The 24,494-nt window shown below is 46.2% G+C and overlaps 1 protein-coding gene across 2 annotated transcripts in view; it reads right to left on the reverse strand.

Moving 5' to 3' along the window:
* The window catches only part of LOC144764007 (uncharacterized), a 174,916-nt gene that overhangs the window by 74,611 nt on the left and 75,811 nt on the right, over nucleotides 1-24,494 (reverse strand). For both annotated transcript variants that reach the window (XM_078650136.1, XM_078650135.1), the window contains exons 7-9: nucleotides 18,610-18,753; nucleotides 13,089-13,238; nucleotides 3,567-3,707 (exon numbers count right to left, since the gene is read on the reverse strand). In XM_078650136.1, the coding sequence (XP_078506262.1) occupies nucleotides 3,567-3,707; nucleotides 13,089-13,238; nucleotides 18,610-18,753 (435 nt within the window). The remainder of the gene's footprint in view (nucleotides 1-3,566; nucleotides 3,708-13,088; nucleotides 13,239-18,609; nucleotides 18,754-24,494) is intronic.

The following is a 24,494-nucleotide window of genomic DNA, read 5'->3' on the forward strand; positions in this document are numbered from 1 at the left end:
GCTTCAAACTCTAAATCTGGAGGAAGCCTGGCAAACACCCATGTCATATCCTGTTTTAAAAAAAATCCCAAACAAATCAATTACATTTCTTTCGTTTCAATCAGATAAAACCACATTTGCCGGCAAAAGTCATGCATGGTCTGTGATTCCATCCTATAAGCATATGAAACCACAACCCTATTTGCAAGAACGCTTCAGAGACCACTATAAGCGGAAATTGACCTTACTGAGATTGGGTTCATTTTCAAACAAAGATCTCATCCCCAAATGGCTACAGACCTGGGCATTCCTGGACTGCCGCCTCTGGCAACGGAGCAGAGTCACTATTACATCTATTATGCATCTGTCCGGCACTACATAACCTAAGGACGTTATTTTTTAGACCAATTCTAAGAGCAACTCAAACCGGACTTGCAGAGCGGCCGTCATAAAATGCCTCAACGGCTCTTCAGTTCAACTGTCTTGTAACACCGTAAAATTTTTGTCCATAGCATCACAAGAACTAGAAAAGAAAGAATCAGCATAAAACCTTGGAAGGAATGGAACATCAAAATAAGAACCCGGCAGTAGGATAGAAAATAGCCAGCCCTTTGTCCTCTTCAGACCTGTTTCTGTACACCAAAGCCCCTCTCTATGACAAGCCCTAGGCACAAACATGATCTAACCAGTAAATGTTCTAGGATATGAAACTAAAGTGACTTAAGAAACTGGACAGAAAATTATGCATAGCTGTTTTGAACTTTGCTCCCTCTCCATTTTCCGCTGGCATTAACATTTTAATATCAACAGAAAGCATGGACATCTTTACATCGCTGTTAATGATAATCCGCTGCTTTCTGGTTCCATCCCACACGAGAGTCACGATAACTAAAAATGTTTTAATGTAATTATCTGTACCTGAATGATAATGTTTTTATTATGGTGGTATGTTCCACTCTTTTTAAGATTTTAACAGATCAAATGAAAGTATTTTATACATAGGTGTTAGCAATGTTTAGTTATAGGACTATTTTCACATTGTTTTATATTAGTTCCAATATATTAATATGTTATATATATATTTTTAATTTGTGCAGTATGATTTTTAATGGTGTTCGCAATATTGAAACATTTATGTTTATTTTTTGGTTGTAATTTTATTTGTAAATTATTTTTCCATATTTTTACCACATATATAATGTCTAAACCAATATTATTATTATTATTTTTTATTTCATTAGTTATTGAGGTTGGTGCTGGTAGCGCTTTCCTCTCCACTGACTTGTATATGATTCACTTGCAGTATCTTTGAGTGGCCATCAGTGGTGTGTGACTTACTCCAAGACATGGATGGAGTAGGTTTGAGTATGTTTGGGCTGGAATACTAAAGACGAGATGTCGATGAAGCTTTAGTGAATTGCATCTGACTTACCCATTTGAGGCCAATTTGCGATGACTAGGCTTCATATATTACATTTTGGCATAGGGCATCACAGCAAGTTACCTTGCTGTGCTGCCCTACGCCAAAGTGAAAGGGCAAGAATGCACAGTATTTATGTAATACAGTGCATTCCAGTCCATTCTACCTGCACTAGTGCCGGTTTGGCAGCCTAGCACCAATGTAGGCACTCTTGCACCAGTGTGCAAGAGTGCCTCCGTTGTTGGTAGGAAGGGACATCTTTCTGAACAAAAACAACCCTATGAGGCATTTTCCTCTTTCTTTGTGCAGAATGCAACACACATGGAAAGAGGAATAATAGGAGAAAAACACATACTTCTCCTTATTAAGCCTCACCTTGGAAGTTGTACAGATCTGGTGCTTCCTCAGTTGTACATCACTTTATAAATCTGAGGCACAGTCAAATTCCATGGATGTTGCATGGGACTACCCATTGCAACGCACATTGAATGCCTCCAGGTGCCGAGTAAGGTGACAAAGCATTTTGTGCTGCATCGTCCTACTCATGATTTATGAGGCCACTCAAAGCCTTGCAGGATGGCTCTGTGTGTCTTTATAAATCTTTGTGAGAGCCCTGTGCCATGCATGTACCAATTTACATGGTGCGAATGTGCCGTTTTGAGTTTGGGAAGTAATACTCTTAGTGCTACTTCAGATCCATCTAGCTTACTCGTGGAATTCAAGACCACTACAAGACTAAATGTTTGTCCATATGGCCCTTTATGAAATGCAGTCAATGTCCAAGTGAGACATAGGCAGCTGCAGCCCATCCATATGGGTGAAGGGGCCAGAGGAGTATCTGTCAGACTGAGCAAAGTTCAGCTTGGCAGACACTCTTCTTATTCAGATCAGGTAGTCAAGTACTCGACATGCGCCAAAAGCACAGGCTCCTGCTGGCTGTCTGACCTGAGCTGCCTTGTGACAAGGGTGAGTACCACTGATTTCTTTGGACATGGGAACTTCAGTTTTAAGCCCTGAAATGCCTAGGGCCTAATGTCAATCAGTAACACCTCGTCACAGAGTGGAGGGGGCCAGCGGTCTCACTGATTCCATCCATCTCTGTAACAAGCGAGGGACTGCTGCCCAATGGAAGCATCTCACAGCCAACTTCAAGCAACCCATGGAGCAGACATGTCTTCCTACATAGGGCCTCATTGCGATGGCGGCCAGGCGAGCATCCGAACATCATGGCAGAGGGATGGAGTCCGGCCAAAAGTGGGCAGCAGTGTCACATGCCATATTATGATGAGAACGCCATGTAGGTGGTCAGAAACATGCCTTCTACTTTTGCAGCTTGCGCTGCAGCCTGGGAAAGGGCTGCAGCACAAGTCGCAGTAGTAAAAGGTATGTTTTTAAACATCCATGCACCGTGTGCCAGGCACCTTGTTTCCTACAGTGGTGCCTGCACAAGTACCGCCTTCATTGTAGGAAATAATAATCTACTGCTGCCCCAACAGGCTCCTTGAACCCGTCAGAGGCGGTGGTCTTTCCCATGCCCGCTGTGCTCCATTCGACTGTATCTTAATCCAGCAGTCGGACCATTGCCCTAGATGTCCAGCGGACTGCTACCAATAGCCTGTTGTTGGTGGTCCGCTCGACATCCTAATGTGGCCTTTAATGAGGGATGAAAAAATGTGGAGATAGTCTTTTACTCTCTGACTACCTCAGAGGTTCCATGAGCTGGAAGCAGAGGCCTTACACCTTGCTACACACACCGAATATTGGGATGGCATTGAGTAAATAATTGTCATAAGTATCACACAGTGATATAGATAATATCAATTTGGTCCTATAAAAGGGCATTCATAGACTGAAACATTAAGATATTCCATACCTAAATACCCTACATCCTTAGACAGAAATAAAAACTTCCTTCTGCTGCTTTTAGGTTCTACCAAGGGAGTGTGTCTATGCACAAACTACATCTGGGGTTGTGTTGAAGAGAAGCAGGCATAGCGCTTGCTGCCACCCAGATGTTCCTTAACCCTTCCTACAGTGAACACATTAAGATGAGTTCAGACATTATTTCTTGGCTGTTTCTTTCACATGAGCTGTTAGTAATTCATTCTGCCCATGCTAGCTTCTTAAGTTAGATCACAGTCATCTTCAGCACCGGCAAGACCCTTACCTGGTACAGCTTCTAAACATTTATTACCACAGTGTTTGCAGCATTTCTTGTTCATTGGGCAGTCGCCATCATCCTGGCACTCTGGGTCAGCCAAAGGAGGCTTGCACTTGGCCACAGCAGAAGGACACATGCCAGGTTTGACTGTGAAATTCAAAACAGCAACCATCAATACTGCTATTCTGAGCTCTAAAGCTACCAACAGCCCTATGTACAAAGGTGTGCTCCATAGCAAAATAAGAGGCCTTGGGAAAGCCACAGTATTAAACAAGCTTTAGGAACTAAACACAAATAAAATAACATTACTTCAATGACATGTTAAAATAAAAGATGAAATGCATAAAATGATGAAATATATACTTTAGTTCAGTAAAATTCAAACACTCCCCTTAGGGCATACCCTTTAACAACCACAATACTTAATATCTGATAAACTATACATGGTGCTGTTCACACGCAAGTTGTTTGCCAAGGTCAATGAACTGTAGAGATGAGGATTACTGTTCAATAAAACTCGTTTTTAGAAAGTAGCAATCCTGGGTGGACAACCTAATGGCAACAACGTTTCTGATAGAATCATCCCTAATGACAGGCATGCCCTACCATTACGATTGCTTTGTAGATTACTAACAAATGTTTTTTTGTGATGGTCCCAAACTATTGTGCAGTAAACAAAAGCGCTTTACGTTAAAAAATTGTTACTGACTGTGGATCATTGGCCCCAGTTGCAGCTGAAAATACACTAAAGTGGATATGTACAAGGAAGTGTCAGAGCACAGTGTTAGCCTCCTTGGGTATACAACGGTAACCACGCATTTTTTACAACGCGGTACCGTTACCACGCTACTTTTACCACGCAAGTCGTTACCACGACTTGCGCTGGAGGGCGCTCCAGGATAGTAAATATATTAATTTACTATCCAACTCCTTTCCCTAGAGTCCACGGGGACTGGAGTTGGAATAGTAAATTTAAAAAATTACTATCCAGCGCCCCTCCACGCAAGTCGTGGTAACGACTTGCGTGGTAAAAGTAGCGTGGTAACGGTACGCGTTGTAAAAGTACGCGTTGTACCGTCATATATCCCCTCCTTGGCTGAACACAGCACTCCTCCACTTCTGAAACACAAGACTGCACCATATTTACAGGAACGTGGTGCAGTCTTGCGTTTCCCCCTGCGATGGCACTAAGTTTAGCATCTTAGCACCAAGGCAGGCACCCTTGCACCACAGTGCAAGGGTGCCTGCGTGCAGGGGAGGATAGTTTATGTGTAGGCAGGTGTCCCTTCCTGCACATTAACAAACCTAAAATGCCACTCTGTCACTTTCATGTGTGCCCCTTCATGCAGCACACATGAAAGTGACAAACTGGCCTTTTTTTAAAGGTTTGTTTATGTACAAAAAGGAACACCTTCCTGTACATAAACAAACCATGGCATTTTGCTTTTTCCATGTGGGCTGCACAAGGCAGCCCACATGGAAAAAGCAAAAACAAGGAGAAATAATGCATTTTTCCTCGTTTCACCAACTTAACACCTGGTTTTTCCTGGTCTTAATTTTGGCGCTGCCTCCTCTGTACGTCAACCTTGTACATAGGGGACAGCATCAAAATGAATGGGTGTTACGGCGGAACGCCCACCACAACACCCACTGCCCACCCCTTTCACGCTAACCATAGTGTGAATGGGGGCCTTATGTACAAGGCAGCATTCAGCCACATTAAGTGGCTTAACGCTTCCTTGTACAGAAAGCGCAGACCCTATCGCCACCACAACATCCATCAACGTGACGTTGTGGTGGCGATAGGGGCTTGTGCATGTGCCCCTAGGTTCATAAAGATGTCTCATGGCCTCGGATAAAATTGTGTCCTTTCTCCTCTGCTCTTTTGCTATTCCATGGCCTATATTCAGGAATATTTTACTTTGTGCAGGCGGTTGTCACTTGCTTAATATTTACTGCAGCTCGATGGTTACCACATTGCCTAATATTAACAGGAGAACCTACTGTTTAGAACAAATGCGGGCCTTAAAGTCCACCACACGATGTGGAGGATCTTTACACATTTTCCATTGAGTGGTGTGTCCTTCTACAGTGTATTTTCCTTCACCAACACAAATATAGAGGCTTTGTAATTGGGCATGGTCTGAGGTGCTCCAGCAGGCTCAAACCGCGTTTGGCATATTTGTTGACAACGTTCGCAAAAGAAAGAGAAATGCCCTTTCTACTACCTGTACAACAGTATCTATCTGAGTGTGTCTTTCTTTCATGTTCTAGTCATTGAGTGAGTCAGCAGCACAAGCCCTTGGCCCTGGACTAACACAACTGCCATGTTGATTCCCTTCTTCACTGTCATGATGTGCCTTCATGACCCTGTGAAGCTGTACATCCCTTCCCTCCTGTGATGCATTGTCCTTGTCACTCTGTAAAACAGTGACCCTCGCCATGTCATCCAGTGGTTTGATTGCATTCGTATGAGGCTGCTCTGGTGGTACGTGCCCATGGGGTAGAACAACACGTTTCACCATGGAGAAAGGAGTTTTGATGGATCAGGAACAGAAGCAGGACTTTGGCAAGGAGAAAGGCGGTTTGCTGGATCAGCCCCACAGGCAGGACTTCTCTCCAAGGAGGAAGTTTTGATGGATCAACCTGTGCATCCACCTCACCTTTATTAGAGTTTGGGGGTCACTTCAACTCAGATTGGTGCATTGTCTTTTGAATTCAGAACTGATTTAGTGCGGCCAATATGCAATCTCCACTTTCCAGATTTTTTTCTTTGCATGACACACCCTACCCGCTCTTTTTCCATTGCAAAACACATCCTAAATGTTTTTTTTTCTATTGACGTGTTTCTACCAGCATTACCCTTAAGGTTCTCTCAACTTCTGCTCTTGAGATGCAAAGATTTCTCATGAAGAGACCAGGAACAGGTGATTTTGGAAGGTGTTTGATCTTTCAAGAGAGTCCCTATGAATCTTCGGTCACCATAAATAAAGTCTGTATTTGGTGTCAGACCACTGAAAGCTGATCCTAAACATTTGGATCAAGAATCATTTCAACTGCACTTAAGGACTCCTCCTTACTGTACTCAAAGAATCACCAGATGAGATTCAGAAATATTTGGTGATGGCGGTGCGTACTATTGTGGTGCAGCAGCAATGCTAATTCCGAGCTGGAATTTACAAACACCACCCATATCAACAATTGGGTGGCTTTGTGTTTTTTCTCCCCACAGATTCCCCTAATTCTGCTTCCGTCCCTCCCGCCACCCTTTTCCCCGCCGTTTTTGACCGCAAATCGGTCTTTTCCCCGCCTACCCTCCCGCCGCCCACCCCCTAGCTGACCCCTCCTCCCCCAGCTACCCCATAAATGGCGGCCGCTGTGAGGCTGAGGTAGCGACGCTTTACCCAAGGGTAGGTCGCTCCCCCTGCCTCGTGCAGCGCCACCAGTGCTCTCCGCCATCTGCCCGCAGTCTTTCACTGTTTTTTCTCCCCACAGATTCCCCTAAGTTTTTTGCCATCTTTGTCTGTCTCTGTTCACTGTTTTTTCTCCCCACAGATTCCCCTTCGTTTTTTGCCATCTTTGTCTGTCTCTGTTCACTGTTTTTTCTCCCCACAGATTCCCCTTCGTTTTTTGCCATCTTTGTCTGCCTCTGTTTTTTCTCCCCACAGATTCCCCTTCGTTTTTTGCCATCTTTGTCTGTCTCTGTTCACTGTTTTTTTCTCCCCACAGATTCCCCTTCATTTTTTGCCATCTTTGTCTGCCTCTGTTTTTTCTCCCACAGATTCCCCTTCGTTTTTTGCCATCTTTGTCGGTCTCTGTTCATTGTTTTTTCTCCCCACAGATTCCCCTTCGTTTTTTGCCATCTTTGTCTGCCTCTGTTTTTTCTCCCCACAGATTCCTCTTCATTTTTTGCCATCTTTGTCGGTCTCTGTTCACTGTTTTTTCTCCCCACAGATTCCCCTTCGTTTTTTGCCATCTTTGTCTGCCTCTGTTTTTTCTCCCCACAGATTTCCCTTCGTTTTTTGCCATCTTTGTCGGTCTCTGTTCACTGTTTTTTCTCCCCACAGATTCCCCTTCGTTCTGCTTCCGTCCCTCCCTCCACCCTTTACCCGCCGTTTTTTGACCGCAAATCGGTCTTTTCCCCGCCTACCCTCCCGCCGCCCACCCCCCAGCTGACCCCTCCTCCCCCAGCTACCCCATAAATGGTGGCCGCTGCGAGGCTGAGGTAGCGACCCTTGACCCAAGGGTAGCTCGCTCCCCCTGCCTCGTGCAGCGCCACCAGTGCTCTCCACCATCTGCCCGCAGTCTTTCACTGTTTTTTCTCCCCACAGATTCCCCTTCGTTTTTTGCCATCTTTGTCTGCCTCTGTTTTTTCTCCCCACAGATTCCCCTTCGTTTTTTGCCATCTTTGTCTGTCTCTGTTCACTGTTTTTTCTCCCCACAGATTCCCCTTCGTTTTTTGCCATCTTTGTTTTTCTCTGTTCACAGTTTTTTCTCCCCACAGATTACCCTTTGTTTTTTGCCATCTTTGTCTGCCTCTGTTTTTTCTCCCCACAGATTCCCCTTCGTTTTTTGCCATCTTTGTCGGTCTCTGTTCACTGTTTTTTCTCCCCACAGATTCCCCTTCGTTCTGCTTCCGTCCCTCCCGCCACCCTTTTCCCGCCGTTTTTTGACCGCAAATCGGTCTTTTCCCCGCCAACCCTCCCGCCGCCCACCCCCCAGCTGACCCCTCCTCCCCCAGCTACCCCATAAATGGCGGACGCCTGGACCGCGCCCAGCGCCACAACCCCTGGCCCCCGTGACCCCCACCCCCCCCCGGCGGATCTACGACACCACCACCCTCACCGCCCTCAACCGCGGACGCACACCAGGTTGCTGCCGCGCCACCCCGAAACGAGCCCACGGACCTTTCTCCTGCCGCAACTGCCGTTTCACCTGCCTACGAACACCCAACGCACCCAGCAAGAACAACTCCCCCGGAAACAAACTCGAATGCATACTGATCAACACCCGATCCGTCCACAGGCACGCCATCGAAATATGGAACCTCATCGACTCCACAACCCCGGACATCGCCTTCCTCACCGAGACCTGGATGAACCCCTCCTCGGCACCCGACACCGCCATAGCCATCCCGAGGGCTACAAAATCATCAGGCCACACGCACTCCCCTCCACCAACTACATACTCCTAGGGGACCTCAACTTCCACCTGGAGAACCACGCCGACAACAATACCACCACTCTACTGGACAACCTCGCCAACCTCGGACTGAAACAGCTGGTCAACACCCCCACCCACTACGCCGGACACACACTCGACCCGATCTTCTCCTCCAGCAAACACATCTCCTTCAGCCACACCACCAAACTATCCTGGACAGACCACAGCTATGTCCACTTCAGCTTAAAAAAAACGCCGTACACCACCACGCCCAACAACCACCAAGAAGACAATGGAACCGAGTCACCACCGAACAACTCACCACAGCCCTCTCCCAGAACCCACCCACCAGCACCGCAGACCCCAACGAAGCGGCCTCCAACCTCACGAACAGGATCTCAGACTGCGCCAACCTCCTGGCCCCCCTGAAGACCCAGGTACACAAAGACAACCACAAGAAAAACTCCTGGTTCACCCCCACCCTCAAGGACTCCAAAAAGAATGTCGCACCCACGAAAAAACCTTGCACCTCAATCAGACCGACGAGAACATGTCTGCTCTCAGGAACGCCACCCGCAAACACCACCAACTCCTCCGCGCAGCAAGAAAATCATCCTTTAAAGACAGGCTCGAAAACAACGCCCACAATAGCAAGGAACTATTCGGCATCGTCAGAGAACTCTCTAACCCCGATGCTGAAAACAACGCCATCCCCCCCTCTCAGGATCTCTGCGACTCCCTCGCGGCCTTCTTTCACCACAAGGTCACCGATATTTACAACAGCCTCTCCAAATCCAACACGAACCCATCTCCGGAATCCGACACTGACAACACCACCATCCACACCTGGAACCCAACCACCACCGAGGAAATCACCCGCATCATGAACTCCATCCACTCAGGATCCCCATCCGACCCATGCCCGCACCACATTTTCAACAAAGCCAACAACATTATCGCACCCCACCTACGAGACGTCATCAACGCATCACTCACCACCGCCACCTTCCCCGAAAACAGGAAACATGTCGAACTGAACGCCCTCCTAAAGAAACCTACAGCAGAACCCACCGAACTCAAAAACTTCCGGCCCATCTCGCTCCTCCCATTCCCCGCCAAAGTGGTTGAGAAGATCATCAACACTCAACTCACCACCGCCCTAGAATCCAACGACTCACTCGACCCCTCACAGTTCGGTTTCAGAGCTAACCACAGCGCCGAGACCGCCCTCATCGCAGCCACAGACGACATCCGATCCCTGACAGACAAGGGAGAGACCGTGGCACTCATACTCCTGGACCTCACCGCAGCCTTCGACACGGTATGCCACCGTACTCTAATACGGCGCCTCAACAACGCCGGCATCCGAGGCAAGGCCCTGGAATGGATCACCTCCTTCCTCTCCGAGGGAACACAGAGAGTCCGACTCCCCCCCTTCAGATCTACAGCTACTGAAGTCATCTGCGGCGTCCCACAAGGATCCTCCCTCAGCCCCACCCTCTTCAACATTTACATGACCCCCCTGACGAACATCGCACGCAAACACGGACTCAACATCATATGCTACGCCGACGACACTCAGCTCATCCTCTCCCTCACCAACAACCCCACCTCAGCAAGAACCAGACTACACGAAGGCATGAAGGAAGTAGCAGACTGGATGACAGACAGCCGGCTTAAACTCAACACCGATAAGACTGAGGTCCTAATCCTCGGCCCTACTCCCACCGCCTGGGACGAATCCTGGTGGCCCCCCGCCCTGGGCAGCACTCCCTAACCCACCGACCACGCCCGCAACCTCGGCTTCATCCTGGACTCGTCCCTCTCCATGAACAGACAGGTCAACGCGGTGACATCGGCATGCTTCAACACCCTCCGCATGCTCCGCAAAATCTTCCGCTGGATCCCCACCGACACCAGGAAGACCGTCACCCACGCCCTCGTCACCAGCCGCATGGACTATGGGAACACTCTGTACGCCGGCATCACTACCAAGCTACAGAAGAAACTTCAACGAATCCAGAACGCAGCCGCACGACTCATCCTGAACATCCCCCGCCACCACCACATCTCCGGACACCTGAAGAAACTTCACTGGCTCCCAGTCAGCAAGAGGATCACCTTCAGGCTCCTCACCCATGCACACAAAGCCCTTCACAACCTTGGACCTAAACTCATCAACCACCGCCTCTCCTTCTACTGTCCTCCTCGCACCCTGCGCTCGACAGGACAAGCCCTGGCAGCCGTGCCCTGCATCCGCAGGGCCACCGCCGGGGGCAGGTCCTTCTCCTACCTGGCAGCGAAGACCTGGAACTCTCTTCCCAGCCACCTGCGTGCCACACAGGACCACCTCTCCTTCAGAAGGCAGCTCAAGACCTGGCTTTTTGAACACTGACCCCTCCCCCCCCAGCGCCTTGAGACCCCCACGGGTGAGTAGCGCGCTTTACAAATCCAATGATTGATTGATTGATTTGCATGAGATGTAAACCCATAAGTAACACAAGTAATCACATAGCCTGCCTTGTATACTTTGCGTCAGGGATACATTACATAAATGGAGCATGGCTATTCCTGTTCATTCACCCATGTATTTTAATGCTGACACATATTTTCTATATTTTCTAGCCTTACTCTATTCTGTGACCTCAGAGTTCACATGCAGATGATAATATAATGTGTTTAGTAGACTGAGCACTGACCTTTCCGTAAGGATAGGAGGAAATATTTTCAGTGTTTTCAAGTTTACTGAGTCGTGACAATATGTCTGTTTGACATTCTATGCTCCTAGTTAGAACATGATACCTAAATCCTATTAATTAAAAGCTAGATACACCTTAGTTGTCTAGCATATGGTACTTTGCTCAGTGCAGGAACTCAAAGTTCCATTAATCAGTATAAATAGTCACGGTAAGTCATGCACCTAGGAGGTAGTTTCTCAATTATGTAAAAGTGGTTTTAATGTCCAACAATTCCCTTCCAAGCATGTCCTAATTCTATTTTACTTTATGACCTTCAAATGCAGCCATGATATATCTATAGCAAGTGGATTGAATCTGTTCTTTGCCATCCAATACATATTTTAGCTGATACTTCATAACCACAGATTTGAATGAGGTGTACCCACTGGACATTGTATTTCTCCATATAGGTGTAGCTGGTATGATGGATTGACGTAAGCCACTCCTCACCCAAGAGGGATGTGATACTACACAGTTTTTGCAGATTTAGCGTCTGGCCAAGAGGATCAAATAATAAATAGGTTTCCTCTGTGCAGGTGGAAAGTTATTATTATACCCGGCATCTATTCCTAACAACAATAAGTATTTATGTTTTTTCTTGAAGACAGCAGACTTGACAGTAGAATAGAGTGCTTTTAGATACTTCCCATAGGGTTTTCAACTCTGGAATCTCTATGTATCCCTTCTATTAATGATAGGTCTCTTTTAGATTGCCATTTTCTGTTTTGGTCAGTGTCCTATATCACATGGTTACTTCCATTTTTAGTATTGCCGCCTCTTATACCCGTTCTGTGAATTCCCAATGTTCTTGGTCATCAGAATTTTGAGTAGCCTACCACAAGGCCGTCTTGAGATTTTTAAACCTTGAGATAGTTTCTTTAGTGACCTCCAAAATAAGTGTGCTACTGTTTGTTCCTTAATGTTTGTTGTATACTTTTCACTTCGATTCAGATGTCATGTCTAACATAGCACGCCTAATCTCTGGTTCAATCTATTCAACAGTACTTTATTTAGAGGATCTAACACAATAGTGTGTTTTCTGATTTCTTGTGTGTTGGATTCTAGTTTGATACCTTTGTAACTAATCCAAATAATTTAATAAATATATAGATACATTTGAAATTGCACTAATTGCATCTTTGTCAATTGGCTACCAGCGGCAAGGCCCTGAACTGCACAGAAAGAGCTAGACTAAGATTATAATATATGTAAAAGTGCCAAGCAGAGATGCAAAGAATTGATCAGCAAAAGTGGAATAAATGTCACTTATTTATAGATATAATTTATCAAAGGTGTGAGTAGCCTGAAAAGGTCTTACTGTAACATGCCTTTAAAGAAAATTGAGCATGTGTTTTCATCAGGATGCGCTACATTTATAAAGTAGCAAAAAAGATCCTACAGGGCTAAATGGATATTTTCCCCCAAACAGTACAACAGAGATGAGTTAAGTAAATTCTGTTTCTTTTAAATGAGGCCCCCTTGAGATCTGGACGGGGATGAGGCTTAAAATCTTGAACACCTCTCTGTTGTTGAATCTTGAATACCTAGTGTAAGGACTTTGTTAATAGAAGTAGGACAAACAGTCTCTGAAAGTGATTGAAGATAAGAAAAAAGTATGAACCCATACCTGACAGGGCTTTGACACACTGCACCCCGCAGCCGAATAAGCAGCACTTCTCATGTGCCTCGCAGTCCATGTCACTGCTGCACTGCGGTGGGGGGAGATAGCTGCACTTGTTCTCTTTTTCTGGATCAACTGGGCAAAATCCTGAGTTTTCTGCAACACAAATAGAGGCATGTGGAGAATGAATTTTTTTTTGACTTTGAACATCTGCAGCAAGTCCAAGATATATATGAAATTTTGTGTGTGCGTGTATGTGTGTGTGTGTGTGTGTGTGTGTACATATATATATATTTTTTAAATGTTCTAGCTGTAAAGCATGCTCTTTTGGGATAAACAAAACATCATTCAATACCGCCTTTAGTCTGAAACCCCAAATGATTAAACAACACTTAACGTGTAAAAGCGAGTATGTAGTGTACATCCTGGAACGCAGTTGCAATCTGAAGTATATAGTAAGTACCAAGCTACCTGGGCACAAACGGGTATTACAACATATTAGGGCGATCAACAACAGTGACCCTAGTTACCCTGTAGCCCGCTACTTCAAAGAAAGTAATGAGGGTAGAACTAAGGACCTAAAATACTACCTAATAGATACTGTCCCGATTCAGAGAAGAGGCGGGATAGGGAGGGAATGCTACGTCATTTGGAGACCCACTACATATTGTTATTAGACACTAAACAGCCAAATGGGCTCAATATGGGTGAGGACTTGTATACATACTTAGATTAGCAATTCCCATCCACATCTGTAGGTTTATATATTTATTTATTTATTAAAGTTTTGTATAGCGCTAGCTGGACCCGAGGGTATCAGAGCGCTTCACAACATGTACAAATAGGCATCAGAGAGGCAGTGAGGAAGGCGAACAGAGCAGGGAGCACATGGGTGAATAGAAAGACTTTACAATAGTAACAGGAGCGCAAAAACAGGGTAGAGTCAAAAGCAAGTCATCCAGCTCTTGGACCGCAGAGAAAATGGGCTTTAAAAGTCAGACGTAGAGATCATACTACTATCCAGAGCGCTCAAGGAAGAGGGCTTTGAGTAACATCTTGAATTTCGGGAAGGAGGCGGTCGTTCTGATATGTGGGGGGATGGCGTTCCAAATCTTGGAAGCATTGCCCGCAAAGGATTTGCTGGATGTTTTGTGTTTCTGGGATTTCAGAGGAATGAGTAGGAGCGTGTTGGAGCTTCTGAGATTCCTAGATTGACCGGCCTTTTTGAGCTTGTTGGCCAGATATTCAGGTTTGCCTGTACGCAGGGCTTTGTGAGTGAGGCAAGCTGTGCGGAAACTGGCTCATTGGACAATAGGGAGCCACTTCAGATCCTTAAGAGCCGGGGAGATGTGCTTGTATTTCCTGGTTCCCGTGACCATTCTTGCTGCGGCGTTGAGGGTAGAGGTCAGAGGACCCAGGTGAGATTTGGCTGATCCAGTCAGCGTAGCGATGCCATAGTCAATTCTGGAGAGTACCAGAGCCTGAGTGGCCTGTTTCAGGTCTTTCGAGGGGAGGAAGGGTTTCAGTTTGTAGAGGAGTTTCAGGTTCAGGAAAGCACTTTTGGCAGTTTTTGAGATGTGTTCTTTCATGTCCAGTTTAGGGTCAAGGGTGATCCCTAGGGATTTTACGGAGTTTGTAGGAATAAGTGGAACATTCAGGGCGTTTAAGGCTTTGAGCCATTCTAGAATTTGGGGGTTTTCATCTTTGTTCGAGATGAGGAGCACTTCGGTTTTTCCTTCATTGAGTTTGAGGTTGTTGGATGAGAGCCAATGTTGAACTTCAATGAGTGTGCAGTTCAGTCTGTGAATGTTTGCGATCGAAGTGGTTTCCAGGTAGAGTTGTGTGTCGTCCGGGTAGAGGTGGAAGGGGATGTTGGACTTCCTTAGAATTGACGTGAGGGGCTCCATGTACATGTTGAAAAGTTGAGGTGAGAGTACTGACCCTTGAGGCACACCTCTAGTGATGGGGAGAGGGTCCGATTCGCAGCTTTTAATTTTGATTCTTTGAGTGCGGTTGTTGAGAAAGGAGGAGAACCATTTTAGGACCGTCTTTTCCATACCTGCTCTCTCCTGGAGGACATTGAGTAACAGGGCATGATCCACTGTGTCAAATGCAGCCGAAAGGTCTAAGAGGATGAGAAGGCTACATTGGTTGGAGTCCAGGACATTTAGGATTATATATATATATATATATATATATATATATATATATATATATATATATATATATATATATATATATATATTTATATATATATATATATAAAACAGCATAATGATGGTATAGTGTAAAAATTACATACATTTGGAAAGCATGGAAATCGCAATGTACACATTAATGAAATAATTTGTCCGCATCTTTTATTCATCTTGGTTCACTATCAGTAAGAAATTATGAAATTCATTCACGAAATTAAGGTTCTGTAAATATTTGTGTAACATATATTTTTTATGGAATAGATTTATTTTTATATTTTTATATATGGATTTTAAGAAAAAGAAAACATTCTTCTTAAGGAAGGAATTGGCTTATGCAGGGTTTTGTTATATCATGCCTAGCTAATTGTGGGAATCATTCACTTAATTATATGAAATCCATCTGTATATCCATGTAGCCTGCCCCCGTGACAAAGAAACAAGCAAAATATGCTTAAATGACAACCTAGAGCAATATGCATAGATAGTGGTTATGCTGACATTTGGGAATAGATAGCATAAGCCAAGGAGTTGAAGGAGGTATGATAACTCGGTTGCCAAGAATCAAATGATGTGCTTAATCAAGTACAGTGATTAAAGTAAACACAATTGGTGGGGTAATGTTTATCAATTTTTTAGCAGCTTTTTCTTTGCACATTAGGAGATATCACCATTAAGGTGATATAAGATGGATTTTTTTTTAGTGGCGCTCAACATGAGAAATATTTAAGATGAAAAAGAAGCAGGTTGAAAATTTTCAGTGATATGAGTTATGCGTCAAAAGACTTTGATATGTTTTTATGACGAGTATGGATGCATGTGATCCAGATTACATTTTCTGAATGGTCGGCAATAATTCCAAATGTATAGGTAATTAATGGAATAATGGTCCGATAACATGTATTTGCATTTAAGCAATAATTTATTAAGAAAATGTATTTTACAAATATTTAAAAAAACTCATGTGATCACGGTACTAGAAAAAAGACTTGAGTACTCAAATACATGTCTTCGATGCCTATTAATGCACTGCCACTTTAAATAGGTGTGTGCTTCACGATAATGTTGTCATGTGATCAAGGCAGGGATCTGCCGAAACGCGTCGTGATGGCTGGTGGAGTTCTGGAATAAAATGAAGCACTGAATTGGGTCTACCTCGTCTTCTTGTTGCAAGTCCGTGTGGAAGTTGTGGTTGGAGCGAGCTTTGTTGCATATATATATATATATCTATCTATATGCATGTATCTCCAAAGACGCTTGGGGTGTTCGGATCCTGCCCGGCCATAGATATATATGTACTTTTAAATGTCATTTTCTCAGGAACTACCAAACGGATTTACACCATTTGAGCAAAAGGCACATGTCTGAACTAAGGACTACCTCTTTACCAAATTTGGTGTCATTCAGTTCAGCAGTTCGGGCTGTAGCCGCGTTGAAAGGTTCCTATGGAAAATTGCATGGGGAAAACACGTTTTGGGACCCCCTTTTTTCTCGCCCCGCTTGACGAATCACCCCGAGACTTTCAAGATAGGATTGCGGACCGGAGCTGGCCGTTAGTTTTGAAAATTTTGCGACGATTCGTCAACCAGGTCCAGGCCATAATTGGTTCGAGAATGGATTACTCAAACATTCTCTATCTTGGCCTGCCAGAGTATCTGCTTCAAAGACTGCAGGTCGTCCAGAACTCGGCCGTGCCAGGGTCTCTGGCCTACTGCAGTCACTCCATTGGCTCCCGATCCGGAAGCGGATAATTTTCAAGGCTTTGACCTTGGCTCAGAAGGCTCTACATGCTTCTGGAGCTAAATATCTTCAGAGAAGGCTAGCCTTTTATCATCCTGCAAGGTCTCTGAGGTCCGGATCTCTGTGTCTTGCTGTGGTCCCTCGTATAAAAAGGGCCGCATTGGAGGTCGGTCTTTTAGTCTGCTGGCTCCGCAGCTGTGGAACACCTTGACAGTGGCACTGCGCAGTACCTCCAATTTGTTGGCGTTTAGGAAGGTCCTTAAAACTTGGCTCTTTACCCTGTAGGTAGCAGTTTTCTTTTTTAGTTAGGTTTCGTGTTTATCCTTTCTGTTTTGTTTTTGCTTGTTATGTTGTGATTTAGAGTTACAATAAAGCGCCGGGACACTCTTTGAGTAGCCGTGCGCTATACAAGATTCAAATAACATAACATAACATAACATAACCAGCACCAAAGTTATTCCAAATAGAATGTTGCGGATTTCCTATGGAAGATAGGTCCTAACTATAACTACCTACTGGCGACCGCCAGTAGGTAATATATATATATATATATATATATATATATATATATTTGGGTTCTATAAAAAAATTAAATGTACAGAAATATACAACAATATACATATGTGAACAAACTGGATTAATAAAAATCCTTACAGTTTGTATCTCATACTTTCATACTCTTGTGACTCTACATGCGTCCTTGGTCTTCCAATTCTATAAATATTACCTAAAGGTGGGGTCCAAATCCCAATCTGTAAATAACACCTCGGGTGTTAGGCGGTTCTTAAGCAAATAGTATCATCCTCCATTATATTACTATTGATAATTACACTATACCCACAGTATATGTCTTGTTCCTCATGAGGTGCGAAAATGAAACCACCACTACCCTCTATAATTTGCTAATAGGGAAAGCTGTAGTAAGCCCTTGCATTTCGGGAAAGCTGTAGTAAGCCCCTGGATCAAGTGCAAGTAAGCTCTTGGATCTAGGGGGAGATTGTAGTAAACTCTTTGATTGTATCTCAGGAGAGCTGTAGTAAACACTTGGATCTCAGAACAGCATATCTCATGGGGCAGTAACAAGTCAGGGTCCGGAGGTTGTGTAACACCGAAGGAACACTTTGTCCATCGCACTGGAACTGGATTCCCCTGATTAGATTGACTTCAAAATGCTATAAATATAAACAAAAAGATAGTAGGAAGAGACAGCACTACTGCCTTGGGGACGCTTTGTTCTCATGTAATCCTGTTATGGTTGCTAAGCAGACCAAGAACATAATATCCAGACCCTTTCTCTCTTGTGGATGTTGGAGTTACTCTGAAGATCCTGAATAAGAGCTCACTCTAGCCATGACAGCCAGGAAATTAGACTCCACTCAGTCCCATGAGCTGCAAGTGGGTTAACATTCTTCAAATCCTGTGCCTGACCTGGGACTTCAGCTATGATCTCGAAATTCAAGCACAATATTTCTGATCCCTTATCATGAAACAGCTCTCTCCCAAGCTCAAGCTTTCGAAAACGTTTGAATGGGTAATTCATTTACCAAACCCCAACATTACTCCATCCTTACAAAATGTCGACCAAACCACACCTGAAGGATTGGTGCACATTATCCCACACTGGGAACAGCACTTCTTTCTGCCTGGACAATCACGATCATCTTCGCACTGCTGCGCAGGCAGTTGGAGCCCACACTGGGCTGGTGGTGGTGGGCATATTCCTGTTTTCACTGTAACTGAGAAAAAAAGTATGTTTTTTAATTTACATTATTATTTTTCAGGCACAGTTCCAAAATCTGCTGGGAAGAGCAGAATGCTATAAATCCATCACAATTGATGAACAAGTCAAGTAAACAAAGTGCCTTTCAAAATACACAGGGATTTAAACAATTCATAATGGTTTGAGAGGTAACAAAAACAGAAGCGTGCACTTGATTATGAAAGGAGCAGGTTACAACATATTGTGTGTAAGAAATTGGTTTATTAGTTGAGACGAGTGGAAGCTACACTCAAATAATAAACAGAATCCTTGACAGGGTGAACCACAAGTGTATCTCAATATACCTGTGCTGAATCATCTGTTAGTCTGGCACAACAGCATTTAGAATTAATTTAGAGGCAATGTATAAAGTACTGTTTTTATCACTGTAACAGTAATATAATGAAAATCCCAAACCAATTAAAGAATAGGATAAAATGTAATAAATAAAATGTAACTAAAACAACAAAAATCCAATGAACACACCTGGAAATATATGTTTTTAAAATTATAGGTAAAAATAGCCCAGAGATAAACACAAAGAGTCCCACACGGTTATCTGACTATGCTGGACCAAGGGAAAGTCAAAAGTTCTTTCCAGCCACAATGAAGCAGGGGCGGAAGGATGGACCAGGTTCATCCATCTGAAGAGTTACCTTCTCAAGTCCTCATGAGCAGCTGGTGTTCACATGGGGGGCGCAAAGAGGTCATTGTCAGCATGAGAAGCAAGTTGGGTGTCACTGAGAGTTGCTTGTTTGGGTTTGAAGAGCCAGTAGTCGCTCGAGCTTCATGTTAGTGGTCATAGCGGGCTGATGCTGTCAGCATGAAGAGCAAGTCTCGCTGCAGCTTTGCATTGGCGGTCATCGCAGGTGATCGCAGTCGGCACAAAGTGCACGTTTTGCTGGAGCTTCATGCTGTTGGCCGTCATGGATGGTTGTTATTCAGCAGCAACTTGTTTGCAAGGAGTTGGGAACCTCTGTATCTTCACCTTTCGTCAGGAGGACTACACTTTGATGCCAACCAAGGTTTTAGGACCTGAGGGGCACCTCTTGGAATCGGGACTCACTCAGGCAGAGGCCAGCAGCTGGGCTCAGGCAGGTCCTGCTAAGTCCAATTATTGCTGGTTAGCTGGGCAGCTGCAGGGCAGGCCTCTGGAAGCTTGGTGTGTCTCTGTAGCTCAAACGGGAGGTGAGACAACTGACACATGGAGTCACATCTTGGGGCATGAGTTCAAGGCAAGAAGATCCAATTTTCTTTCTGATTTGCAATTTACACCACACTATTATAATTTGTGCACCTCAATCCACAGTGTATTCAACTCGATAGCCACACTACATTAACTATAACTCTCCACTCTACTATGCTATGTGTCCTCACAAAAGAGTTGATTTGTGATGTCATTAGTGTTCTTGGAAAAACTATTATTTTACATGGTATAAGGGAAATAATATAAAACGGTGTAAGTAGTGCATGGAGTAGGAACAAGTTATGAACAGCCTGATTCATGTACGGGCCGTTTTGCGTGGCCCTAATAGCGATTCATAGCGACTCGCTATTGAGGACACGCAAAACGGCATTCATGTACATTACGGGGAAAAAAAAGCGACTCGCACGCGGGCGCTAAATCCGTTAGCGACTAACTTAAATCGCAGAAAAATCGCTATTTCCGGCAACATGCATCGGGAAAGCGACTCGCAATCTCGTGCGATCGGGAATGCGACTCGCAATCTCGTGCGATCGGGAATGCGACTCGCAATCTCGCGCGATCGGGAAAACGGGAAGTCGCTTTTCGAGCACAGTGATGACATCACAACCAGGAAGCAGGCAGTTCCCACCCCCAAACACTACAGTGAGGCAAACCTCGAGGGAGCAAGTCGGAAAGCAGCAGCTAAACTAGTGATAGCGACTTTACTACCTAACTGCTGCCATGTCTGAGGAACCTGTTCCTGGCCCCAGCAACAGCGCAGGGCGCAAGAGGAAGCTGAAGTTCTCAGAGCAGGAGCTCGAGAACCTGATAGAAGGGGTGGTGGCCAACCACGACAGACTCTTCGGGATCAACTCCAGGAAGGTCCCAGAGCAAGACAAACGGAGGATCTGGCTGGGAATAGCCTCCAGCGTGAACTCCGTGGGTGTGGCCGATAGGTCATTGGAGGAGCTCAAGAAGCGATGGTATGACCTCCGAGGTCGTGCCAAGGAGAGGGTGGCGGAGCGCCTTGGAGAGGCATCGGGCACTGGAGGTGGGGGACCTACAGTCCCTCCCAACACACCCTTGGAGGACCAGGTCGAGAACACCCTTGAGAGGGAGGCGTGCGTTGGCGTCACACCTCTGGACTCCTCCCGCCCCACCCAAGACACCCAAGGTAAGTGGCATGCGACTGCGACCCTGTCCCCTATGACCGTCCCTGACCAAATAGGCTCACATAATGGCCCTTAGTCATGCCTTTGTTGCGCATCAGGAAATGCCCTGAAGCATTGTGGGAGATGTAGTATGTCCACAATGTAGTAGTACCACAATGCAGCCAGACAGGTTCCAAAGTACGCAAATCCACAGCCATCCAGGGAATGTCACCCAGCATGCATGTAACATCAGCACGTCTGGCAGTCACATGCAACTAATGAGTATCCACTTACCCTCACAGGTGGCGCAGAAAGCAGTGACAGCGAGAGGCTGCAGATAGATGAGGAGGCCCAGGAGGAGGATTCACAACCGGAAACCCAGGCACCAGCCCCTGCCGCTGCAACAACACCAGCAGCCAGGCCCCCCACCGTTGTGGCCCCTGCATCTGCCGTCCCACCCGCAGCCAAAGCCAGGCCCCCCACCGTTGTGGCCTCTGCATCAGCCGTCCCACCCGCAGCTAAAGTCAGGCCCCCCACCGTTGTGGCCTCTGCATCAGCCGTCCCACCCGCAGCCAAAGCCAGGCCCCCCACCGTTGTGGCCTCTGCATCAGCCGTCCCACCCGCAGCCAGAGCCAGGCACCCCACTAATGTGCCTCCAGTCCCTGCCGCACCAGCAACGCCTGCTGTGACACCACCTGCAGCTGGTGCTTTGTCATCTGGGCCTGCGACAGTGGCAACACAGCGGCCAGCCACTGTGACAGGCCAGCAGAGCAGGCGTGGGAGTTCTCACCGTCACACCACAGCTCCAATCAGCAGGAGGGGCAATGGACAGCGCCATGCCTGTTTGAGCGTAGAGAGGCGCATGCTCAGGATCCATCAGCGCCAGTCACAGCAGCAAGGTGCCATACAGCTCCAGCTGCACAAAATTGGGCGCAATGTGGCGGGAGTGGGAGAGCGCATGGACCGCATGACGGCGGCCATGGGCCGCATGACTGCAGCCATGGAGGCAAACACTGCTGCGATGAGCAAGCAGCGCAGGGCAGCAAGCCGGCGCCATCACCAGCTCATGAGCCGGCTGGCCTCCTACAGCAGGTCAAATTATGTGGCTGCAAATGCCACCTCACAGTTGTCGCGCCGGTCACTCACACAGCAGCACCAACTAGTTCAGTGCTGTGAGGACATCACCAGGGTCCTGGAGCACCTAACCACCGCGGTAACGGCACTACACCCTCCAGCTCTACCTGCCACTGTAGGGGGTGACGATGGCAGTGAGGGGGCTTCAAGCGTCAGCAGCCAATCTGCAACACTAGTCCCGCCACTTAGGCGCAGCACCAGGGCAACGCCTGGTACAGGTGCCCCGGAGGAGGATGAGCCACAGAGGCGGCTGGGCATAACGCGCAGGAGGCGCACTTGACTCTGTCCGAAAAACACTGGCACAGGCTGACAATAAGCCTGCCATGTACTTTCACACTGCAGTATGAAGGAATACTGTTGGTTGTAAATAGTTGTACTGATTACCTTTTTCTTGTGAATGAAACAAATATATTTATTTTGCTGCACACATTAGCCTTGTGTAATCATTACATTTTGCATGCAATTGTGATATGTGGGGTGGGGGAAGAGGGTGGGCTAGAAATTGTTCGCTGTGATGTGGTTGCGACGTCTGTGGCCTTCAGCTGGGTTCTCCCCGCGTGCATGGTGCGCATGTGCTGGTGGCCGGTCGTCCCCTTCTGATTCACTGCCTGAGATCTCAACAGGTATCCGGCGCTTGGTTGCAATGTTATGAAGCATTGCACAGACAGCCACAATGCGGCAGCAGGCAGCAGGACTGTAATACATGGCCCCACCTGTCTTGTGCAGTATACGGAACCTGCTCTTGAGCAGGCCAAATGTCCTTTCTATACAGTTCCTTGTCTGGATGTGCGCAACATTGTAGCGCCGTTGCTGAGGTGTGGCAGGGTTGAGGTAAGGGGTCAGGAGGTATTCCCATAGGGCGTAGCCACTGTCACCTGAATGAGAGGAGCAGATGTTGATTGCCTGTGCAGCGCAGTGACTTCATTGCAATGTGACATTGTCGACAAAGTGTACTTACCAAGTAGGTGTCCTTCCCCAAACTCTCCCCTGAGCAGTCGTGTGTGGAGTCCGCTGTGCCTGAAGATAAAGGAGTCATGGGTACTCCCTGGGTACTGGGCGACAATGTCAGTGATGATGGTCTTGGCATTGCAGACCATCTGTATGTTGAGGGAGTGGTAGGACTTCCTGTTGCGGTACATATACTCCGTGGCAGCTGGTGGGCAGATTGCGACGTGGGTACAGTCTATGCAGCCGAGGACATGGGGAAAATGGGCTACATTGTAAAATTGAAGTTTTGTCAGGTCCAATTCCTGTTGGCTCGTGGGAAATGTGATGTGGCGGTGGAGCTGGGTGAGCATGGCGTCAACGAAAGTGTGCAGGCAGCGTGACATGGTGGGCTGGGATATCCCCCCAGCAGCCGCTACTATGCCCTGGAAACTGCCGGAGGCCAGGAGGTGCAGGCTGCACAATACCTGCACATGTGTAGGCACCGAATTGTTTCGCCTTGTTGGGTGCTGCATGAGGGGGTCAAGTTCATGTATCAGCCAGATGATCATTTCCCCATTCAGCCTGTATTTAGCATATATCTGTTCTCTGGTTTGGCCCAGCAAGGTGACCCGCTGCCGGTAAATCCTTTCCTGCCTCATGCGTCTCCTCCGTGCTGCTCGCTGTAGTCTTCGCCGCCTCACCACCATGTACATTCCTGGCATTGTGGAACGCCTAATGCTGCTGCTGAATGTCCTTATGTGTGATTGGTCAGGCCTGGACCTGTTGGTGATTGGCCAACTGTTTTTCAAATTTTTCTTAATCATGGCTTTTATGGTTACCACCTGCTTTGAGTTGTCCTTAATTTGCGCCGCGCAAAAGTGCGATTTTGGGGTTTTCCGCTATTGTATATTTTTCATGAATGCCGATAGAGTATATATTGCGTTTCGCTATTCATTTCGCAGATTCCGTGGTTGGTCGCTATTTCCGTATCGCTAATGCTCGGCTACCGGGACTCTGCGACTATTATAGCGTAATCGCTATTATAATCGCTATTCTGTGTTTGCGAATTCGCTATTTTGTTCTTGACTGCCAATTCCGTATTTTGCACCCGCAATTGCATTTTCGCAGCCATTGCGGGCGCTATTTCGCTTCATGAATCAGGCTGGTAGTGTCGCTACCGAGTTAAAGACACTGTGGATAGTGGTGGGCAAATTATTATCATTTGAATGTTTTGCGTAAATTATAACTTAAATGAATAAGTATAATTTATTAACTTTCATTTTTGTGTTCTTAACCTTTTTTTGTAGATAAGGAATATAT

This window comes from Lissotriton helveticus, chromosome 6 (assembly GCF_964261635.1).
Source record: "Lissotriton helveticus chromosome 6, aLisHel1.1, whole genome shotgun sequence".
NCBI classification, from domain to species: Eukaryota; Metazoa; Chordata; class Amphibia; order Caudata; family Salamandridae; genus Lissotriton; species Lissotriton helveticus.